A 23,499-nucleotide genomic window follows, 5' to 3' on the forward strand; every position below is an offset into this window, starting at 1 on the left:
AAGTACAAGTTTCTAGGAAGTTTGGGCAGATAAAATAAGAGACCAGTAAGTAATAAAGACAATCTCAGGGGGTTACTCATGTGAGTTTCTGGAAAAAAAAACTCTAAAATTCATATTGACCTACATTCAAACTTGAATTTGAAGTCGTCTTTGTAAAAACCCTACTAGAACAGCAGTGATTGCAGTACCAGAGCAAGAGCTCTTCCTGGGATGTATTCATCTGGTCAAGAAGAAGACAGGGGACTGGAGACCAGTGGTAGTTTTTTAGTTGTAGGTTTCAACCAAAACACATCCAGATGGAGACTATTTAGCTGAGAGATTGGCTTCTTTCAATAGATGTAAAAGACACATATCCATATCCTGGTACATTCAGAGAGTCAAAAATGTTTCCAGTTTGTTTGCCTTCCTTCTGGCCTGCCAGTGTCTTCCACAGTTTTCGTCTCACAGTTGTAACTTTGCGTCGAATGATAAGGTGGCTATCTGGTCCTTAATGCATACCTTTTATGTCCCATTACTGTGTTGAACCTACCTCTTTTACAACTGTAAATTTTGGTCAGAAGGTGTTTTGCTACATAAATTATGTTTTGCAACTAAATGCTTTCAGCACTCCCTCCCTGTGTCATCAAATGATGTCCCATTAGTATATTGACATGGAGCTGTTAGGAAAATTGAATTGCATACTTAAAGTAATGTTGCTTTTCAGACAAGCTTTATGGCAGCATAGTATCCCTCCAAATCAGAGTTTACTAGTTACACAAAAATATGGTTGAAGTAGGGTAAAAATTTGTGGGTTTACTGTCCCATGAGGGGAGAAGGTCAGAGGTTATCCCATTAGTATGGTGCAATGGCGCTTGTCAGGAAAGGAAAATTACAATAAGCATTAAATTACATTTTCAGATTTTTCTGTACTTGCTGAAAATGTTTGGAGCCTGAACATTTTAAACTAATGCAGGCAGTGCAGGCAGTGCACCTAAGGACTGGCAGGCTGCAAAACACTTGTGCGACTTTTCCTGCGACTTGGGACTGGAAAGTCGCATGACAAGTCGTACTCCATGATTTCCAATGAGTACCGTTCATATCTGTGCGACTTCAAGTCGCAACGAGTTCAAAGTAGTCCCTGCACTAATTTGGGCAGACTTTGATGCGTTTTGAGGTCCATGGATATAGGCATTGCTTCAAGTACAGTAAAAATTGCAGCAAAATCGTAGCAGCAAAATTGCGGTAAATTTGCGCGACTTTTAGGTCGCATAAGTGTGAAAGGGGTCTTAAGCAGTTTTTCACACGTAGTGTGGGTAGGTCTGTGCTGTATAACTTTCTCTCTCTTCCTCATGTAATGGTAGTCAGATTCTGACTTCCAAGGCAGATGTGAAATTGATTTGTGGCTGTGAGAAGCTCATAATGCTGACCCTTAAGCAATGATCTTGTGGTGTGGTGAATTTTTGAGCCTAATGGAAGCATTAAAAACATATGTAAATTAAATTTCCAGATAACCAGTTTATTGTCAAAAGGAGAGGAATTTAAAGGTGCAATACAGCAATGCTTGTATGAAAAACAAAATTACTGAGCAAGCAGGCTGTGCTTTCTGTAGTTATTTTAAGGCTTAGATGTGTAGTTATACTGAAGAGCAGGGCCGGCCCTACCATGGGTCCCGCTGGGTCCATTGGACCCAGGAAGCACTTGGAGAGGGGAAGCAAATTCACTCTAAAGATTTTTTTTTCCAGCAGTTTTATGTGTCATCAGTTTGTGGCGCGTTACAGGCGGCATTTTCCCATCTCATCCTGCTTCCTGCAGTGCAAACTGATGAGGATGAGGAGGCAAATGGTCTCCTCTGGGGAATGTCACTCATGTGATCGTGGTGTGCGCAATGACAGACATCAGTGCACTCCATCTCATGCAGGGCAGTCTGGATCTTCTAGGGCAGTGGGCGCAACAGACACAGGAATGACAGGAGGACTGAGGACAGACAGTGGGTGTTTGGTGGAACGGTCCGGTGGTGAGTTATGAAAGAAGATAACAGTATATATAATATTTTCTACATTTTATATTTATATAAAATAATGGATGTGGGGGCCTTTTGTTGGGTTTAATTTTTATTTTATTTTTTAAGGGGGGGGGGAGCAGCATTTTATTCTTTTATTCTTGGACCCAGGCAGCACAATGTCTTGGGCCAGCCTCGCTGAAGTGTAAAGTTTGTTTGGATTTTGTAATGTCCTATCTAAAAACAGATGTTTGAGTTTCGTACAGCTGTTTCCAAGTTATACTTATGTTACCTCTTAGAAAATCCGGCAATAAGATTCCTGCTATGAACTTTACAAACATACTTGCCTATTACAATCATTACATGAGGATCTGCAATATGCAGCAAAAAGCAGAAACAAGATTCCGTCAGCTGCAACAAATGACTCCCCCTAAGATGAGAGGACAGAGTTAGGAACTCAGCTAAAGAGATCATATCACTCCAGTCCCTAGGACATATGTGAATCAAGTGAGTGAACACCCAGGCCTGATCCTCCCTGGAAAACACTTGTAAGGACATCACCTGGGCTTTGTTTTACTTCATCTTGGGTTCCAAATTGACAGAGTAAAGTGAGCAGTTATGTTTAAATAGCCCTTTTACCACTTAAGCCCCAGAGGATTTGGCTGCTAAAAGACCAGGGGTTTTTTTGCGATTTTTTACTGCGTGACTTTAACGGACAATTGCGCGGTCGTGCGACGCTGTACCTAAACGAATTTGATGTCCTTTTTTTCCCACAAACAGAGCTTTCTTTTGGTGGTATTTGATCACCTGTGAGATTTTTTGATCATGCGCTATAAACAAAAAAAGAGCGTCAATTTTGCAAAAATAACAATATTTTTCAAATTTTTTTATATGAAATTCCCCCCCAAAAAAATGTAAAAATCAAAATTTTTTAACATTTTCGGCCAATTTGTTTTATGCTACATATGTTTGGTAAAAAAAATCGCAAAAAGCGTATTTTGATTGGTTTGCGCAAAAGTTATCGCGTTTACTAACAAAGGGAAAGATTTTTGTAATTTTTGGTGGTTTTTTTTTAACGCGTAATGGAGGCGATCTGCGATTTTTTTTGCGGTACTGCGACATTGCGGCGGACAGATCGGACCCTTGACTGACATTTTTGACACTTTTGGGGTTACCAGTGACATTACTGCAGTAATCAGTGCTATACATATGCACTGTTACTGTAAAAATGACACCGGCAGGGAAGGGGTTAACTTTATTGGAGAGGGAGGGGTTAAGTGTGTCCTAGGGGCGTGTTTCTAATTGTAAAGGGACATGGCTATTGGTGTAAAAACAAAGATCAACGGTCCTACATAGTAGAACCGTCTGATCTTCATTTTTACATAGGGAACAATGACAGACGGCTTGTTTACATAAGCCGTCCGCCTTTCTCCCTTCACCAGAGCGATCGTGAGTGACCGGCGGACGATCGGGTCCGCCGGTCACACGCACTGACTTGTCAGTGAACGAGCCGGGGCGGGCGCGCGCCTCGGTGGGCGGGCACGCGCCCACCCGCAATTGGCTCGCGAGTCAGTGACAGGCGAGTGACGTACCCCTACGTCACTCTGCCTGGCCGGGGCTGACCGCCGCAGTATATAGTCGTGCGGCGGTCGGCAACCGGTTAAAGACAGTAAGAGTGTTCCTGACATTGCCATCCAAATGAGGTTGTTCTTTGTTTGCAACTCCATACTCAGGACTTTGATAGATCAAAAAGTGGACCCTGTTGAAAAATCCATGTCCAGTTTTTTTCCTTCTGCCTCTTTGGAGGTCCATTGAAAGGGACAAATTGGACAGCTCCATCCCCTATAATTGGCACACTCCCTGGTATTACTTGGACACTTTTAAGCTTACCAAGGAGCAGGGCTACAAGGAGTTATGCCCAACTTGTGGTAGTGAATGGTTGTCTACAAGTTGACCAGAGACAAGAACATTTCGGTGTCTTTTCCTGGCCTACCTCTAGCCACTTGTAAGATGATCTGGAGGAATGTTTCTTCAAAGAGACTCACCAACAGGCACAAAGATCTGGAATGGATGGAAATCCAGGGGGGGTTGCCTTTGAGGACAATTATAGATGCAAAAACCTGAGCAGATACAGACTCTGCCCCTTTTTCATAATCCAGTAGGAAACTGCTTTGCATGTTTTCTGGAAATGTCCCTTTGCTCAGAACCTGCTGATGGCCCAGGAACCAGAACTCAAAACTTTGTAATTTAAATAGCCACCACACCCTTTGGGATGCTATGCAAACTATTTTGTGATGCATTTGAACAGGAGGACATTGATGGCACCTGTTGAATGATGTGTTGCTTTAAGGATGCTTTGTGGTGCACCAGAAAGCACGCCATCCTTCAGAGGGAGAGGATGTCCTTTGAAGAGTGTCACAGACTGGTCCACAGTCTGCTCAAAAACTATAACTTTTTTGGACTTGAAGGAGATAAAGGACGTCTGAAGATTTCCCCTTCCTCCAATCTCCCTAATGTTGCTTTGTCCTTCAATAAAAGCTTTGGGCCCGTAAAATTCTTTTCCTCTCCCTTATGCCTCTTTCCTGTCCTCTATCACACCTGTTGCTTGCTGAAATATGTTGAAATGCTTTTGAACAGTTTATACTTTATGTTGTGGTGCCATGTAGGACATGCAGGGCAGGTATCTAACATCTGTCAATGCGCCTCTAGGTATTTTGGTGGTACCTTAGGGGTTACATAATGCATATGAGGTAAGGCGGCTTCATGCATGATGTGATGGTTCAGAAAACTGTGCTCTGCACAACACGTTAGGCATCATCATGAGTGAGTATAGTTTATTGCGTAATTGGAACTGTATTGCAATTTAGTGTATTCAGGGCAGGGCTGGCAGCCTTAGGCCTGGGGGGCAAGTCCAGTCAAGTGGCCCATTGAACCATCGAATCAGCTCACTATCCATGCCCACTTGGTTTTATAACGGATATTGATGTTATGAAGCAAGACAAACATGATGCAATGTGGTAACATAATTTAATGTTAATAGCAACAAAGGAGGTGTAATAAAAATACATGACATTACGCCAGGCGAGGCCTAGGAAGCTCCTGTTGGGGGGAGATCACTCTGCCTGACAGGGAAGTATTGTGCCAGCTGTGTGCAGGAGTGTACTCTGCACACTCATACCGCTCCGCTGCAGCTCTGCAAATACAACATTGTGTAGTGGCGACCAGCAGCTGTCTGGCATTAATACATTAATCCAGCCCTTAGTGTGGCCTTTTTACCCGGCACCAGAGCGGCCCGGGGTAAGGGGGGGCTATTGCCTCCCTGCCCCCCTTCCCAGTCCTCCCCTGAGTGTATTTATGCACTGCATTGCAGTACAGGGTGGAATGTCCTCCAATTATGTATTCTGTTTTTATATATTTTTTATATAAATAAAGTATACTTTACTTTATATAGTCTATCCAAGACTATATACTGTATCAATTTTGAGTGACTTGTTTTTAATGACTGAACTACTTATCCTACATATCCTACAACATGGATCAGTTGTGCTATTGAAAACTCTCCTCTCTAAGATATAAATGTTAACATATGAATGCTTGAAATGTATGCAATAATAATAGTTAAATTACCCACCAGCTTCATACATTAGAGATCTCTAAGGGAGATCTCTGTATGTTTTTCCTGTTCCACCTGCATCGTAGTCTTCAGACACCATTTCCTGAACCCAATCATTAGAGATTTAGGATGAAAAAGCATCTGTAAAAGGTTAACAATCATCCTCCTACCTTGGAAAGTGGAGGTGCACATTCATGCAGTGAAAGGCTACTCTATAAATAGGGCAATTGCGCAGTCTGAACCGTAGGCTTCTTCCCCTGATTCTGGGAGTGCTTTTGCCACCAGTAGTGTGACTAACTAGAGAACTTTCCAGAATTTCTATATCCCTTTCTGAATCCATCAGTAGCTGGAGAAGATTGGAGAAACTTCCAAAAATGCAGGGCTGTCTCAGAGAGATCACTAGAGAACTATAGTATAAAACTGGCGAATCCCTGTGAATCTAACCTGTGAGGTTCCTGTAATTTGCCCATCAATAGCCAGGATTAGAATCTCAGGCCTAAAGTCTGAACCTTTAATAAACCTCAATACTGTATGGCCATCTTTAGGCATAATACCTGCTCACTGATAATGCAGATTGGTCTACTTGGGCATACTCATTTTTAAAGATTTAAGAAACATTTACAGTTCAGGAATTGCTTTCTTACTTTTACTTCTTTTATTGGCAATATTTTAAATTAGTTGTGGGGTAGAAGATACTAAATTGTCCTGGGGGGTGGGGGTAAATCAGCGTGGTTTAGTATTAAAGATGAATGATTAATGTAGTGTTAGCCATATACTGTCTTTTTAATACGTAACTGAAATGTCTGTTTTCCTTTTTAATCTAGTACCCACATGAAGTGAATGGAGCTCCATTGTATCTCTATGAAGTGGCCACTGAATCTGTCTGTGAATCCGCAGCCCGACTCCTATTCATGAGCATTAAATGGGCAAAGAGTGTGCCAGCTTTTTCTACACTGTCTCTACAAGATCAAGTGAGTTTAGAGTCATAAAACCGTATTTTCAAAATGACTGATCTCTTATGTTTCTGTTTTACATTGCTTTTGTATATGGTGTTAAAGGAAACCAGTAATTAACCAAATAAGCTGCCCTTGCAGATCGTTGGCTAGTTGCCTAGGTGTCATACAGACCCTCAATATTTTCCGAGTCACTGGAAAAGATATTTAGACTAGGAGTTCTTTTTTTTACACCAACTACTAGCTTAACCTCATTACCTAATGAAGCTAGAGACAGAATACAATTACAAATTTTATACTGCACCTTCACTATATATATATATATATATATATATATATATATATATACACACACACACACACACACACACAACTAATGACAACTTTGTCATAACATATATATCAGACGTCACTCACAGAAACACCATGCAGGTCTATCATTATTGCATTTAACACTGAGTTCCACAACCTACAGGATATGTATTGTAAATGATAACTAAACTATCAAAGATCAGTGATCTACTATGCACTGTAGGCATACAATCTTGCATCAATACAACTTAGCATTATACTATTAAGTATGAAAAAAAAAAATTAGTAAATATAGAGCTTTTAAAGAATTGAGCTTAAACTTAATAAATAAACACTCAGACAAAGCATAGGAGCCCATTCATCTATGGAATATATGGTTTTAAAAAGTATATACAAGAGACAGCCCTGAAGAATCCCTATGATAGCGTGAAACCTGTTGATGTCTTGATTTTACCTAGGAACAGCTGGCATCGCTTTGCAACCATTTACATATGGAGACACAGCTTGACAGAGCAAGCCCCACATTGTAGGCATACAATCCTGCATCAATACAACTTAGCATTATATTGTTAGGTATGAAAAAAATTGTCCATTAACTATGGAGCTTTTAAAGGAATGAGCCCAAACAATAAATAAACAAGCAGGCATATATTCCTAACACGGTATATTCCATACACGGAATATATGGTTTTATAAAATATCTTCAAGAGATTGTTTGTAATACACCACAGTATAATCCTCTTTTCAGTTCTATCTACACAATGCATAATTTGCAAAGGGGAAATTTAGTGTTGCAGCATCAGGGCCGCCATGGGGGGGGGGCAGCCCATACACATGTTGGGGGCCACAATTGCACTCCAGCATGTAAACAACCCCTTGGGTTTGACACGTAATCAATTCCCTAATTGGGTAAATCTTACCCGTGTCTGCTGCCACGAGTTCCTTACGTTTCTTCAGGTTGCATTTGGAGTGTTTACAGGCTCGACAGCGTCCACAGGCATAAAACGCTGACATAAAAGAAAAAAGACTGTTAACCCTCGGAGCAGGGTGATCCACCACTCCGGGGGCTATCATATCTCTCAGGGTTTTAGCCTTCCTATAAATGAAACAAGGTCGGGGGGGTAATACTGGCCCCAAAACGTTGTCCCTCAGTAGAATAACCCAATGTCTAGAGATGATCCTTTCAACGTACTTATATTGCACATTTTAATCCAGGATCATCCTAAACTCTTGGGAATTCTCTTTAATTCGCTTAGACCCTGACACAAGAGTGGTCCTATGAAGACTCGCCACCCTCTCAACTTCCAACTCAAGGTCACCCTTCTGATATCCTTTTTGAATGAACCTTTTGGATAATTGAGCCGACTGGGAAAGAAAATTAGCCTCAGAGAAACAATTTCTCCTTAGACGGACAAACTGTCCCCTGGGAATATTACAGAGCCACAATTTATGGTGTACCCATTCCGCTCAGTCGGCTTAAAATAAATCCGGGTCTTAAGGGAATCACCTTCCCTAAAGATCTCCAAATCCAGAAAAAACATTCTATCAGAATCAGTGTTCTAAGTGAGGACAATGTTTCTGGTGTTAAAATTTAACTTGTCCATGAATAACCTCAAACTGTCTAGATCCCCCTTCCAGATCAGGAACACATCGTCAATGTACCTTCGGTAGCATACAAGTTGGTCTGGGCGCTGATGGAAAACCACACCTTCCTCCCAGTGGGCCATAAACAAGTTGGCCACACTCCTGGGAGCAAAGCGGCTCCCATCCATCTCCTCCTTATAATAGAATTTTGACATGACGACTACCCCCCTCCCCTGTGATTTAGTTATAGGCCCTGCCGATAAGGGGGGGGGTTTAGTCATCATGTCAAAATTCTATTATAAGGAGGAGATGGGGCGGTTACTGGGGGACCAAGAAACTTACCAACTTCTGAGGAAAGACCCTGTCTTTGACTTTCATAAAGACCTGCATTCTTTGGTCAAGAAGGGGAAGGACATGGGTATCCTTAACAAAAAAGAATCCCTGTTTCTTGATCCAGTTACATGTCGCACTCCCATCACTTACTTCCTCCCTGGTAAACACAGTCGACAGTTCTGCTCCCTACAATGATCACAGAGCTCCTGTGATCCTGCTATATAGGATCGCATGTCTCTATGATCATTTCACAAGTCCAACTCCCCCATAGTTAGAATCACTCCCTTAGGGTCACATTTAACCCCTTGATCACCTATACTGTTAACCCCTTTCCTGCCAGTGTCATTATTACAGTAACAGTGCATTTTTTTAGCACTGATTACTGTAGTAATGTCACTGGTACCCCCAAAAGTGTCAAAAATGTCAGTTAGGGGTCCGCAAAATGTTGCAGTCCCACAAGAAATCGCAGATTGCCGCTATTACTAGTAAAAAAAGAAAATAAAAACATTAAAAATGACATAAATCTTTCCCGTAGTTAGTAGACCAGTAAACTTTTGCGCAAACCAATCAAATTACCCTTATTGCGATTTTTTTTACCAAAAAATATGTAGCAGAAAACAAACTGGCCTAAAATGTTACAACATTTTAATTTTTACATTTTTTTTTGAGAATGTCATATAGCAGAATGTGAAAAATATTGTTTTTTTTTTTTTCAAAATCGTCGCTCTTTTTTGTTTAGAGCGCAAAAAAATAAAAATCATAGAGGTGATCAAATACCATCAAAAGAAATCTCTATTTGTGGGGAAAAAAAAGAAGAAATGTAAATTTCGTTTGGGTACAGTATCGCACGACTGCGCAATTGTTCATTATAGTCACGCAGTGCCGAATCGCAAAATAGGGTCTGGTCATTAAGGGGGCAAATCGTCCGGTCCAGAACTGGTTAAAAGCTCCATATTTACTAAATTATTTTTTTTCATATTTAATTGTATAATGCTAAGTTGTATTGATGCAGGATTGTATGCCTACAATGCATGGTAGATCACTGATCTTTGATATGATAGTTTAGTCATCATTTATCACCATTGTGCAATTTGCCAGGCACTGTGACAATACATATCCTGTAGGTTGTGGAGCTCAGTGGTAAATGTATTAATGTTAGACCTCTATGGTATGGCTGTGGGTGACGTGGACGTTTGATTTATGTTATGACAATATTGTCATTACTTGTGAGTATATATAAGGTGGAGGGTGAAGGTGCAGTAAAAATGTTTAATTTTTAATCCTGAATTCATAAAATAAAGGATTTGTCTCATATTTTTTAAAAGGCTCCATAAAACCCATTAATAACTTTATTAATGGTCTGTCACATTCATTTCTCTACAGCCAGGAATCTAGCATTTCCAGAGAGCAACAGTAGCAGAACCCATTGCTTTAAAACTAACAAAACTAGTCAAAATTGATTTGATATATGGAAAAAAAAAATATTTATTTGAAGACAATTACTTTGGTGTGATATGCAATGGCAAATTTATTGGCAAATTATTAGGCGGAAATTTCAGAAAGGTTTCTGGTTTGTAAAGGGTATAATTGACAAGTTTTCTGAAACATCCTATTGTCCAGTTCTGGGTGAAACATGGTCATATTATTTTCTCATTTTTATGTATTAAATAAAAAATTATATTTTATTTTCATTGAGCTCATATTTCAAATTCACTGTTTGCGCAAAAGAAAGCCTTGATAATAACATTTCTACAAGCTTTCTGTTCCATATTTTGGAATTGTGTTAAAGGAGAAATTTAGGGTTTGCAAAAAAATATAATCATACATACTCACCTCAATCTTGCAGCTGTCCCTTTTCGGTTCTAAGACCGAGAACTGAGAGATCACATAACTGCTGATCACTCAGTTCTCAGTTTGCTTGGAGTGGAGAGCAGTGACTGTCAGTCACAGAGTTTTACTCTGCTCCTGTCAGAGATGGGGGTGGTAGCAGCATGCTTTGGCTCTCAGCCATGCGCTGAGAGTTGGGGCCAGCTGTCAATCAGGCAGCTGTGTGGTTCCTGACAAAATTGTCAGGATCTTTCCAGAGCCCTGAGCAGTTCTGCTACATCAGCAGGAGAGAAAATCTAAGTGCACTCCTGTGACCCACAAGAGAAGTATGGCCACATATTCTTTGGCCATACTTCTCTTTTAAATATAGAGGTTTGTAGATTAGTCACTAGAGGGGGCTAGGATGCAATTCCTCTTCTCTAGCAACTGTAACTGAGCTAAAAAATGACCCTCAAAGTTACCTTGTTTGCAAAGTAATAGCTGACTCATAGACCTATATTGTAAGAAAAGACATGGCTGCCCACATGTGAAGATATAAATACAAATTAAACTAAAAAAAAAAAAAAAAAAATCTAACTTCAAAGGTAACTCTTCATGAAAGAAACATGGAAACTGCTGCTTTGCCTTTTAATTCTGTAACTCTCAGTTGCCTGGCTGTCATGCAGATACCTTCTGCTTAAACACTTTTGGGTTGATTTGCTAAAACTGGAGAGTGCACAATCTTTTATAGCTGTGCATGGTAGCCAATCAGCTTCTAACTTCAGCTTGTTCAATTAAAGTGTTTGTTACCCCAGCATTTTGTATTCCTGATATGTGCCTACTGTATCATATACTTGTATGAAAAAGTATCCTGTTCTTGTTGTATTGCTTCCTTTGTGTGAAATCCCTGGTGTTCCTGCCAGTCCCTCTGCTTCCCTTGCCGGATCATTAGTAAGCAGCTTTCGAGAGCCGATCAGGACAGTTCATCCGATGTTATCCAATCGGAGGAGCGCGAAAACTTTTCTTATACAATATCAGATCGTACAAATTTTGTTTAATCAGTACACTTGTCGCCCGAAAATGCAGTACAAATGCACTACAAAACATTACATCACTTTCCATTTTTGATTCTGTTGTACAAGAATTTTCGTAACTTTAGTAACCTCTCCATTTTCGATATGCGACTAGGATGCAAAAAATCTGTTGTCTGATCGTGTGCACGGGCCATTAGCAGTAGAGCACACCGTGGTCAGTTCTCTAGCTATGCTGGGAACTCAGCCCGCTTTACTCCAATGGTCAGAATTGTCCTGACACGCCCCCCAAAACCCCCATCCCCCCCCCTCCACCACACAGCCTTTCTCTGGAAAGAGCAGTGTGCTGCAGCTTCTCCTCCCCCAGCTCTTATGAAGCTGAGAGTAGAGGGAGCAGAAGGAATGTGATTGTTTATATAACAGGGAAGAAAGGTATTTAGATATTTTTTTTATATCTATACACAAATGTTTTGGCCTTCATTTCTATTTTAAACTAAATAGGTTGTTTTTAAAGGTGAGGGTTTATAGTCACTTTACGCTTTGAACAAAAAAAAAATTGCTAATTTGTTCCTGTGCAGAGCTGCACCCGATTTTGCACTTCCCAGTTTTAATAAATCAACCCCTTTGAGACACTGTTGTAGAAGAAGGAGCTATAGAAGAATATTTGGCTTTACTGACTGATCTGCATACTTGTTTGGAGTAAGTCATTTCAAAATGAGTGAAGCCAGTGGGTCTACAAAACAGCCAGGCAATGAGCAATTTCAGAAGGAATTTGGCAAAGTCAGACTCCATGTTTCCCTCAGCGAAAGTTTACTTTTCCACATAATGATAAGTTTTTACACCAATGTGATCTCTTTTGCATGTTTATCTAAAAAAACATAAAATTAGACATGGCATTTAATGTCAGGGTTTTGTGTTTAGGTCTTCTACATAATCTGTGTCGCAAAACTGTTAGCTTATTCACAACAAAGGATTTTGACTAAATGATCATTTCAAATGAATACAGATTATCACTACTAGGTATGCAAACTGTTCTTAAAGCGGAGCTCCACCCAAAATGGGAAGCTCTGCTTATTTGCCTCCCCCCCCTTCCAGTGCCACATTTGGCACCCCCGAAAGGTGGGGGGGAACGGTTACCTGGTTTTAACCAGAAGTTCGGTCCCCTCCTCCTTCTGCCGCCGCCGGACCATTCACAAAGTGCAGCGCGCTTCACAGTATAGAACCGGCTGTGAAGCTGCAAGGCTTCACTTCCAGTTTCCCTACAGGCAACGGCGGGAGCAGCACCCAAGAGCCGATGGATACGTTGGCTGGGGTGCCGAAATCGCTGCATTCCAGGACAGGTTAATTATCTAATATTAAATATTAATATTAAGTATTTGTAGCTGCTGACCTTTAATTTTTTTTCGTGGGGGGGGGGGGGGGCTGGACCTCCTCGTTAATGAAGAAAAAACTATAAGGAAAAGTATGCTACTTACACGTTTTAGAAAAAGATTTTACATATTCAAAGTTAAAAGTGATAAACCCAATTAAGCTTGAAAAACATATTTTGTAAATATTAAATAAATTGAGCAAATAGCATCCTAAGGGTTCAAGTATTATTGCACAGTGGATCCTGTGATTTTTCAATTTTATACTTTAGTTTCAAGCAGTGCTCTCACATACTGTATATAAGCCATTCTAGTCTAAAGAATAGAGCATAAAAAACTCAATTCATTCCTAAGTGTCATTGGCAATGCGCAAATGAGAAAATGCTCAGATGTAAAGTGTTCTATATAGCAGTCAAAGCAGCCGTGAATTTGGAGAGGGATGCATAGCTTATGTGCTTGTAAACCTATCATTCATTTACTGTATGGCAGCTGATGCTCCTGGAAGATGCATGGCGAGAGCTATTTGTTCTGGGAATAGCACAATGGGCCATCCCGGTTGATGCAAACACACTACTGGCTGTATCTGGTAAGTACTGCTCAATTTAATGACTTTATTGTAGAAATTAACATTAAAATACATAGCAGGGAATATGAACAACATGTGAAGAATAACAAATCCCATGTGAACAATAGCCCATACCTGTCATTTATAAATCTATATTTAAATGCAAATAGTGTTGTTTTGTTGTATTCATAACTGCCTGCATCATCATTGAAATGCTAATCACTGTGTTTGTTATCATCCAAAGGAGTACTTTATTATCATTTTCATAATATCGACGCAGACATAGTTTAGACCACGATGACAGATCCATGTTAAATGGAGTAGACTTGCTTGAATTACAAATGATAGGTATAAAAACTATATTATCTATGATATGTTTGGATTTTAGGAATGAACAACGATAACACTGACTCGCAGAAGCTGAATAAAATTATTGCTGAGATTCAAGCTTTACAGGAAGTCGTGGCCAGATTTAGACAGTTACGGTTAGACGCGACTGAATTTGCTTGCCTGAAATGCATTGTTACCTTTAAAGCTGGTAAGTAATTGTAAGCAAATGTAAAATTTTAATTTTAATCTACATAATTAAACATTTGCTTTAAAGACATTCTCTGGGCTCACCTTAGCTTTTAAGTTGGCCATAGCTCTATACAGCAGGCACCTCCAAGGAATTCTCAAAACTCAGGAGCTCTATTTTACAAATTTCGACCACTGCTTTCAATCCTGGATTCCTACCTACCCCCTTCCGGAACTTGAACCTTTTTGCATTTAGTGGCCAATAGGAAATCACGGAGGGGGCGTTGATCAGAAAGTATTGTCTTGACAGTGACATTTGCCATTTATTTTTAATAGTGCACCCAATTTAGCTTAAATAATCTTTTTAACATAAGTGAACCTGTTCTTGATTTTAAACTTTTACCAGCTTGCAGTGGGGAAAATATGTATTTGATTCCCTGCAGATTTTGTAAGTTTGACTACTTACAAAGAAATGAAGGGTCTATCATTTTTATTATAGGTGTATTTTAAACAATAGAGACAGAATATCAACCAAAAATCCAGAAAAAACACAAAATAAATGCTATAAATTAGGTTGTAGTTCAGTGAGTAAAATAAGTATTTGATCCCCAAGCAAGATATGATTTAGTTCCTAGTGGAGAAAACCTTTGTGGCAAGCACAAAAGGTAAGACGTTTATTGTAGTTTGTTACCAGGTTTGCACACATCTCAGGAGGGATTTTGGTCCACTCTTCCTTATAGATCTTCTCTAAATCCTGAAGGTTTATTGGCTGTCTCTTGGTAACCTAAAGTTTCAGCTTCCTCCATATATTATTTTATAGGATTAACAGCAAACACACACACACACATCATAGGTTGAAATGGATTGGACTGATGTCTTTTTTCAAACCTCACAAACTATGCAACTATGTAAGGATTAAGGTCTGGAGACTGACTAGGCCACTCCATGACCTTAATGTGCTTCGCCTTGAGCCACTCCTTTGTTGTCTTGGCAGTATGTTTTGGGTCATTGTCATGCTGAAAGACCAATCCATGACCCATCTTCAGTGTTCTGGCTGAGGAAAGAAGGTTCTCACCTAAGATTTTACAATACATGGCCCTGTCCATTGGCCCCTCAATGCAGCAAAGTCAGCCTGTACCTTTAGCTGAGAAACAGCCCCAAAGCATAATGTTTTTACTTCTGTGCTTGAATGTAGGGATGGTATTCTTAGGGTCATAGTCAGCATTTTTCTCCTCCAAACCTCTGCTCCTCTCCTCCTGCAAACACAGCGAGTCGATTTCAATGCCAATAAGGCTCAATTTTGGTCTCATCTGACCACAGCACTTTTCCCAATTATTCTCTGAATCATTTAGCTGTTTGTTGGCATGACTGTACATGTGCCTTCTTGAGTAGAGGGACCCACAGTGTTTGAAGAAAGAAAAAATTATGACTATGACCCTAAGAACATTATCTCTACAGTCAAGCACGGAGGAGGAAACATTATGCTTTGGGGCCTATTCTCTGCTAAAGGTACTGGCCAACTGTAGTGCATTGAGGGGACAATAGATGGAGCCATGATTTGTAAAATATTGGATGAGTACCTTCTTCCCCCAGCCAGAACACTGGAGATGGGTCATTGATGGGTCTTCCAGCATGACAATGACCCAAAACATACCGCCAAGGCAACAAAGGAGTGGCTCAAGAAGAAGCACATTAAGGTCATGGAGTGGCTTAGCCAGTCTCTAGACCATAATCCTATAGAAAATATACGGAGGGAGCTTATACTTCGAGTTGCCAAGTGACAGCCAAGAAACCTTAAGGATTTAGAGAAGATCTGTAAAGAAGAGTGGACCTAAATCCCTTTTGAGATGTGTGCAAACCTGGTAACCAAATACAAGAATCATCTTACCTCTGTGCTTGCCAAAAATGGTTTCTCCACCAAGTACGAAGTCATGTTTTGCTTGGGAATTAAACACTTATATCTTTCACTGCACTGCAACTCAATTTAGCATTTGTATCCTGTGTTTTTCTAGATTTTTGGTTGATATTCTATCTCTATAATTCAAAATACACTTATGATAAAATGTGGACCCTTCATTTCTTTGTAAGTTCACAAACTTACAAAATCTACAGGGGACTAAATAATCATTTTGCCCAATGTACAATCTGCCCAACAGCTGAGCCCACAAGATGGCTTTAACCACTTGACCTCCGGAAGATTTACCCCCATTCATGACCAGGCCGATTTTTGCGAAAAGGCACTGCATTACTTTGACAGATTTAAGATTTATATAATTTTTTCCCACAAATAGAGCTTTCTTTTGGTGGTACAGTGCCTTTACAATTTTTAGCTAGAAAACCTTTTTCTGCGCTCCTCGATTTAGTCTCACATTGTTACTAGGGCCTGACTTTCTCTGATTACATTACTTATATTTCCCTGTCCAGTGTGCATCAATGATCAGTAAGTGCACTCTAATTGGACAGTGGAATGGCTGTTTTTTGCGATTAGCCACAAAAACTGGAACCATCAGGCCCCAGTAATAGAGTGAAAGGAATAATGACTCTGTCATGTAGAAAAACATTCAATACCACAAGAGAGTGTAGGAGCTTCGATGATTTGAACAGCCTTTGCTTTGGGGCACTGCAGATATGTTGCACTTGCAATTTTTACACGATTTTAACTAAATTGATTCTCTGTCCAGAATTACAGTCTGCACCAGAGTCCAATCTTTACTATCTTGTAAGCTAGAGGTACGATTAGAGTTTTCTACATCCAACACTTCCGGGTGTGTCAGATGCCCGTGTCTTACCTGCTGCAGAACTGTGGTTCCACCTGCTGGTTGCTACATCTCTAGTAAGTCCTTGAAGCTTTGTGAGGACAGGACCAAGTCTGCTAGTGGTGATTGAAAATGTATGGAAGCACTATGCCCCCAAAAAAGTTGTTTTTGTTTCAAATAAATTATCATATTTCATGTAAAATAGTTTAAATATAAAAGTAAAAAAAAAATGCAATTATCAAATACAGTTTCCACATCAATTACTAAAGTGGCCCTGCCACACTGTGATATATGAGTAATTCTCTGCACCGGACTGTGCATCTTTAGCTCAACATTACTAGGGCAAGGAACACTGTAAATAGGACACTACTGCACATTTTTTTTTAAAACTACACTGAATTTCCAGAGAAAAACCAACAAAATGTATTGCTGTAAGGAGGACTCATCCATCATGCCGTATACAATAAACGTGCATCATTTTTTGTTGTGTTATAATACATTATGTAATCATTCAATGCTTTTACTGTGATTTGCATTGATAAATTATTTCTCTTCTGCAGTACCGACACACAGTGGCTCTGAACTGAGAAGTTTGAGAAATGCTGCAGCCATTGCAGCCCTACAAGATGAGGCCCAGCTCACTCTTAACAGCTACATACATACTAGGTAAATACATTACTTACCTTTACTAAATGAAAATTAATCTTTACTTGATTATCTGTTGTGGTCTCTGTAACAACGGCTCCTGTGAATGGGAACAAAAATATCTGCAACATTTATATTACACTTTCATTTATATTTCACAGCAATGTGCTGTGTATGCTAGCAAAAATATTATAGGGAAAATAAAAGGTACTAATGACTGAGTCAAAGATGTAGCAGAGTTTAAATTGATATTACCCAAACCAAAAGGGTAACATATTGCAGCTTACCAGTCATTAGATATGGTGGCTGCATCAGTTTATTCCAGAACTGAAGAGAAAAAGGGGATTAAAGAAGGTGTGTGTGTGTGTACACATAGGCAGCATACAATGACACACTGCGTTTAGCAACAATGCATGAGGCTCTGGTGTTTAGGAGAGGGCCCACTGCCAGCAGGTTATCAAACTCTATGAGAGGCTGAAAGCCGCTGAATCTGGATGATATACCCAGAGCAATCCTGGCCTTTGTCCCTGGGTGCATACTGCACTAAACAAACGTACTGCTCAGGTGCACCATCCAGCTGCAGCAGCTGTCAGCCTCTCACATAATATGACAGTCTGCCTGCATTGGGGCTGGATGGTTCGCCTGTAACTAACACCCGCAACTAAACTCCAGATTCTCAAACACTGGGGCTAAATGCCCATTGCCTAATAGGGATGGACTGGATGTTTGAACATAAGTTCGACTCGAACACCTGGGCGATCAGCGGCAAGTTTGTCTGCCGATGAGCGCCTCATGATGCTTTGCGCGATTGCAGTGCATTAAGCGCTTGTGATTGGCCAAAGCATGCACCTGGCCTGTATGCTTTGGCCAACACAGCACAATGTCCTGTCAGAGCCTTGATTGGACAAAGGCAGGGTGCCTTTAACCAATCATGACTCAGGGGCTAAGTCCACGCCCCACACTATATAAGGCTGCTGCTGACACAGCAGCCGTGTATAGTGTGTGATAATAGAGATTAGGCAGGTAGTAAGTATATAGGGAGTTGAATTAGTTTAGTGCAGTAAGTGTAGTGTACAGACATACCCCACTTTTAAAATGTATAGATATGTTGTAGTCCTGGGTCCCCTCAATGTGCTTCCCAAGTTTTGTATCCCTGTCACTTATAGTTTGTGAGCAGTGCCATGCCAAGCTGACCAAGATTTCCCATAGACGCCAATGTTAAAGACAGGGAGCAGTGCCATGCTAAGCTGACCAATATTTCCCATAGATGCCAATGAGCACTGAAAGCTGAAAATTGGTCTAGGCAGGAAGGGGGTAAGAGTTCCCTGTATTTAAGTGGTTAAGAGGAACCCTATGACAGAATTAAACCCCCCCCCAAATCTATACCAGGCCCGTTTGGTCTGGTATAGATTTTAAGGGGAACTCCACGCCAAAAAAAAAAAAACCGGCGTGGGCCCCCCCCCCCCCAAAATTCATACCAGGCTCTTTGGGTCTGGAACAGATTTTAAGTGGGACTCCACGCCAAAATGTAAAAAGAAAACGGCGCGGGGCCCCCCCCAAAATCCATACTAGACCCTTATCTGAGCATGCAGCCTCGTAGGCCAGGGTGGGGGGGAAGGAGCCCCCTCCTGAACCATACCAGGCTGCTTGCTCTCAAAGGATCTTGTCCCCATGTTGATGGGGACAAGGGCCTCTTCCCGACAACATTGGGCTGTGGTTCTGGGGGTGGGGGGGGCTTATCGGAAGGGGGCCCCCAGATCCCGGCTTCCCCCCTATGTGAATGGGTATTGGGTACATCGTACCCCTACTAATTCACCAAAAATTTAAAAAAAATAAAAAAATAAATACAAAAGACAGTTTTTGACAAGTTCTTTATTAAAAGAAAAAAAAAATAGTGTCCCTCGATGTAAATCGATCGTCAATCACGACGCTCGCTGCACCTGTCTTTTGTATATATTTTTTTTTGTACACTTATTTGGTGAATTGGTAGGGGTACAATGTACCTGATATCCATTCACATAGGGGGGGCTGGGATCTGGGGGCCCCCTTGTTAAAAGGGGCTTCCAGACTCTGATAAGCCCCCCACCCGCAGACCCCCACAACCACAGCCCAGGGTTGTCGGGAAGAGACCCTATCTGGGCCTGTCAAGCTGCATGCTCGGATAATGGTCTGGCATGGATTTTGAGGGGGACCCGACGTGTTTTTTTTTCTTTTTTAATTGGGGTGGGGTTTTCCTTAACCACTTTACGACCAGCCACATAGACCTATGTCAGCTGACTTTGCTTGGTTGTAGCGGGGTGATGAGGCATCATCCCGGTACCGTTTTTTAGAGCCGGCGGTCGGCTTTTCGGCAGTAACAACCGATGCGGCTCAGGAGCCTCTCTATTGTTACCCTGGCGAGCGGGAGGGGACGTCCCCCCTGCCGCCTTCCGCAGCTCTGCCAAGGGTCTCCCGTCCCACCGGGAAACCCAAGCAACCAGCCGGCGTGTCCTGATCAAAGCCGGAAGCAGCTTTGATTGAGTCTTCGATGACGTAACCCGGAAGCAGCGTCCATGACGTCACATCTGGGTTACTCGGCTGCTAAAGGCGGAAGTTTTAAAAAGTGAATGTATTCAAAAATGCCATTTTCAGTGTTTTGAATACATGGAAGTGTAGTGGCGGGGTCTAGGGTCTTTTAGACCCTCGATCCCTCCATAAAGAGTACCTGTCACTGCATATTGCTGTCACAAGGGATGTTTACATTGCTTGTGACAGCAATAAAAGTGATCAGATTTTTTATTTTTTTTTAAAAAAACCTGTGTTCAAATTTAAAAAAAAATAAATAAATAGAGGAAAAAATAAAAAATTTTAGCCTCCCCGTCGCCGTTAGCTCATGCACAAAACAAAACGTATACTGAAGTCGGGCCGCAAATGAAATCGCTGTTCAAACCACACATGTGAGGTATCGCTGCGATCGCCAGAGCATGAGCAATAATTTAAAAAAAAGACCTACACTCTAACTCTAAACTGGTAACCGTTAAAAAATGTTTAATGCGTCACCTATGGAGATTTTTATTGACTGTAGTTTGTCGTCATTATGCGGGTGTGCGCAATTTTAAACCGTAACATGTTGGGTATCTATTTACTCGGAGTGACATCATCTTTCACAATATACAAAAAAATGGGCTAACTTTACTGGTTAGTTTTTTTGACTGCAGTGAAATGTGATTTTTCGTAATTTTTCCAAAAAAATGGCGTTTGAAAGACCGCTGCGCAAACACCACGTGACAAAAAATATTGCAATGACCGCCATTTTATTCTCCAGAGTCCTATAATATTTGGGGGTTTTAAGTCGTTTTCTAGTAAAAATTACTGATTTTAACTTGTAAACAAAAAGTGTCAAAAATAGGCTTGGGGCTAAAGTGGTTAAAATTCATACCAGACCCGAAGGGCCTAGTATGGACTGGGGGGTACCCTACGCTGTTTTTTTTTCATGTTTTTTTATCTGTATTGCCAGGACCCAACAATAAATTACAGCCAGGAGCAAGTTTAAATGACATTTTTTCCTTTAGAAATGTTTGCATTGCTGCAGCAGGCTCCATACATTGTACAGATGCGCTACTTTACAGGCACATTAAGGGGACCCCCCAGGCATGATATTTAGAGGAATGTTTCATTTTTATCGTTTAAGCATTATTACAATCACTGCTCCTGTAAAAACAATCATTTAAAAAAAAATGTTTTTGCATTGATACATGTCCCCAGGGCAGTACAGGGGTCCCCATACAATTTTTATGGCAATAACTTGCATATAAGCCTTTAAAAGGAGGACCTTTGATTTTTCATGTTCGTGTTCGTGTCCCATAGACTTTAATAGAGTTGGCATGTTTGCTAGAACTTTTTCTCTGTTCAAGATGTTCTGGTGCGAACCGAACGGGGGGTGTTCGGCCCATCACTAATGCCTAATAGAGCACCAAAATAAATAACTAGTTAATGAAAAGTAGCAGTTGGTTATAAACTGTGTTATAAGGAGAGAGGGGGCAATATTACTAAGGGGTATCTAATTATAAAATAATACAATTTAGAGCATAATTTAGAATGCGGTTACTGGTTTTTGGGGTTATAAAAATTCACCTGAAGGGATTTGCAAAGGATTATTGTGATGGATTTTTGACTATGGACTACTTTTCATCAACTAGTTTTTACTTTTGGCTACCTCCTACCAGTTGTTATCCTTACAGTGGCTACAGAAGAGTTCAATTGCCGATGTACATTTGATCCGCTAGGTTATTAATAGGACTGAAATGAATGGGGCTTATAAGATCCCTGTGTTAAACAACTTTAAATATGTTCCAATAACATGTAACTTTTGCCAAGCTCTAGATATTGATGGGGGTGTAATATTACTTTTTGTGTTACATAAAAGAAAATGTGAACGACTTTATACATTAGTTTGTCTGTTGAGGTTGTTTTGAGGGTGGGATGCCAAGGATATTGTTTCAGTGTACCCTTTGTTTTTTTTTTTTCGTTTCTTTTCTGTGAAAAACAAACATTTCAATAAAAAGCATTGAAAGGATTAAAAAAATTGACTTTTGCCAATTATTGCCAAATCCTAACGTTTAGTCTGCTTATATTTTGCCTTTTCTGGTTCCTCCTTCCACCCATGATCAATATGTTAATTACATTTTTTAATAAACCGTTCTGTTTTAATTTCTGTGGTAATAATTTCATACTGCTTCTAATGCCTCTTTAAAAATATATATTTTTTTATTGTTGTTGCATATTTGCTTTTGGATTGAATTGGGGAGTTGCACCTGAAGCTTTCTTTTTTGACATTTTGATTGTCAGGGTCTATATAACCCTTTTTTCTTTCAGAGTTTTGCCTCTCCAGAAAAAAAAGCTCTTCTATAATAACAACTATTGATTTATTTTTTGCTGAATACATTTAAAACCTGAACAAAAAAAAAAAAAAAAGCAACTATCAACTAGTCTTTGATTTTTTTTCCACAGGTATCCAACCCAGCCCTGCCGTTTTGGAAAACTCCTACTGCTTCTACCAGCATTACGGTCTATCAGCCCATCAACAATAGAAGAAGTATTTTTCAAGAAAACAATAGGCAATGTACCAATCACAAGACTGCTCTCAGATATGTACAAATCCAGTGATATCTGAAGGGGAAAAAATGCTCTCAAGCTTTAGACTTTGCAGAATACTGTTTCAATCACTAATGCGTTCCAAGAGTAATGAGACTTGAGAAGACAAAATATTAAGGGGACCTTCTTTTATTAAAACAGCCATCATATTGATGTGCATAATTTTAAAATACAATTTGCCACATGGAACACTCAAAACCATTTTGGTTCTACAAGCCCAACAGAAAAGGATGAATGCTATCTTCAAGATTTCCTGTGATAACTCAGTGGCAATGTACAAAATCAACTAAATGTTCAACAAGCATTTCTATCCTTTCTTTGTACTATAAAATATTACACATTTTTTTCCATGCTGTAGTTTCAGAGATAGAAAAAAAAATCACCCAAATAGAACAGTATGTGATCAGAATTGTTATTACTATGGACACTTTGGACTAGATTTTATAAAAAGGCAAGATGCATCTTTGGCTCCACCTGTGTGACCTATCGACAAACCATGTCATTGCGTGCAACCACATCAATGTTACAACTTGACTCAAGCACCGATTTCTACTTTGTAGGACACCATGAAATACTTGATTGCCACAAGATGATATGAATCAGTTAAGTACTGCAAGTATGTGACAACATCCATGATTTGTTTACAACAAAAAGAGGTTAGCTTTCACCATTATAGTAGTTCAGTGGTCAGATCATCTTATAAAATCATTTTTTACTCTGGTCTGCTGGTAAAACAAGTCACTACTGAAATTACTTATTTCAAAACAATTGCTCCTACACAGTATATATATATATATATATATACACACACACACTATAATGTCAAAAGTATTGCAGCCATAACAGCTTCAACTCTTCTGGGAAGGCTGTCCACAAGGTTTAGGAGTGTGTCTATGAGAATGCTTGA

At 40.1% G+C, this 23,499-nt stretch overlaps 1 protein-coding gene across 1 annotated transcript in view; it reads left to right on the plus strand.

The window, feature by feature from the left end:
* NR2E1 (nuclear receptor subfamily 2 group E member 1) overlaps positions 1-23,239 on the plus strand; it is an 85,249-nt gene extending 62,010 nt beyond the window's left edge. Inside the window, exons 5-9 of the mRNA XM_082252597.1 lie at positions 6,416-6,562; positions 13,467-13,563; positions 13,931-14,080; positions 17,375-17,480; positions 22,449-23,239. Coding sequence (XP_082108723.1) covers positions 6,416-6,562; positions 13,467-13,563; positions 13,931-14,080; positions 17,375-17,480; positions 22,449-22,611 — 663 coding nt within the window. The 3' untranslated portion in view covers positions 22,612-23,239. The remainder of the gene's footprint in view (positions 1-6,415; positions 6,563-13,466; positions 13,564-13,930; positions 14,081-17,374; positions 17,481-22,448) is intronic.
* The last annotated feature ends 260 nt before the right edge of the window (positions 23,240-23,499 follow it).

The sequence above is a fragment of the Pelophylax lessonae genome (genome assembly GCF_965119305.1).
Source record: "Pelophylax lessonae genome assembly, chromosome: 3".
Lineage (NCBI taxonomy): Eukaryota > Metazoa > Chordata > Amphibia > Anura > Ranidae > Pelophylax > Pelophylax lessonae.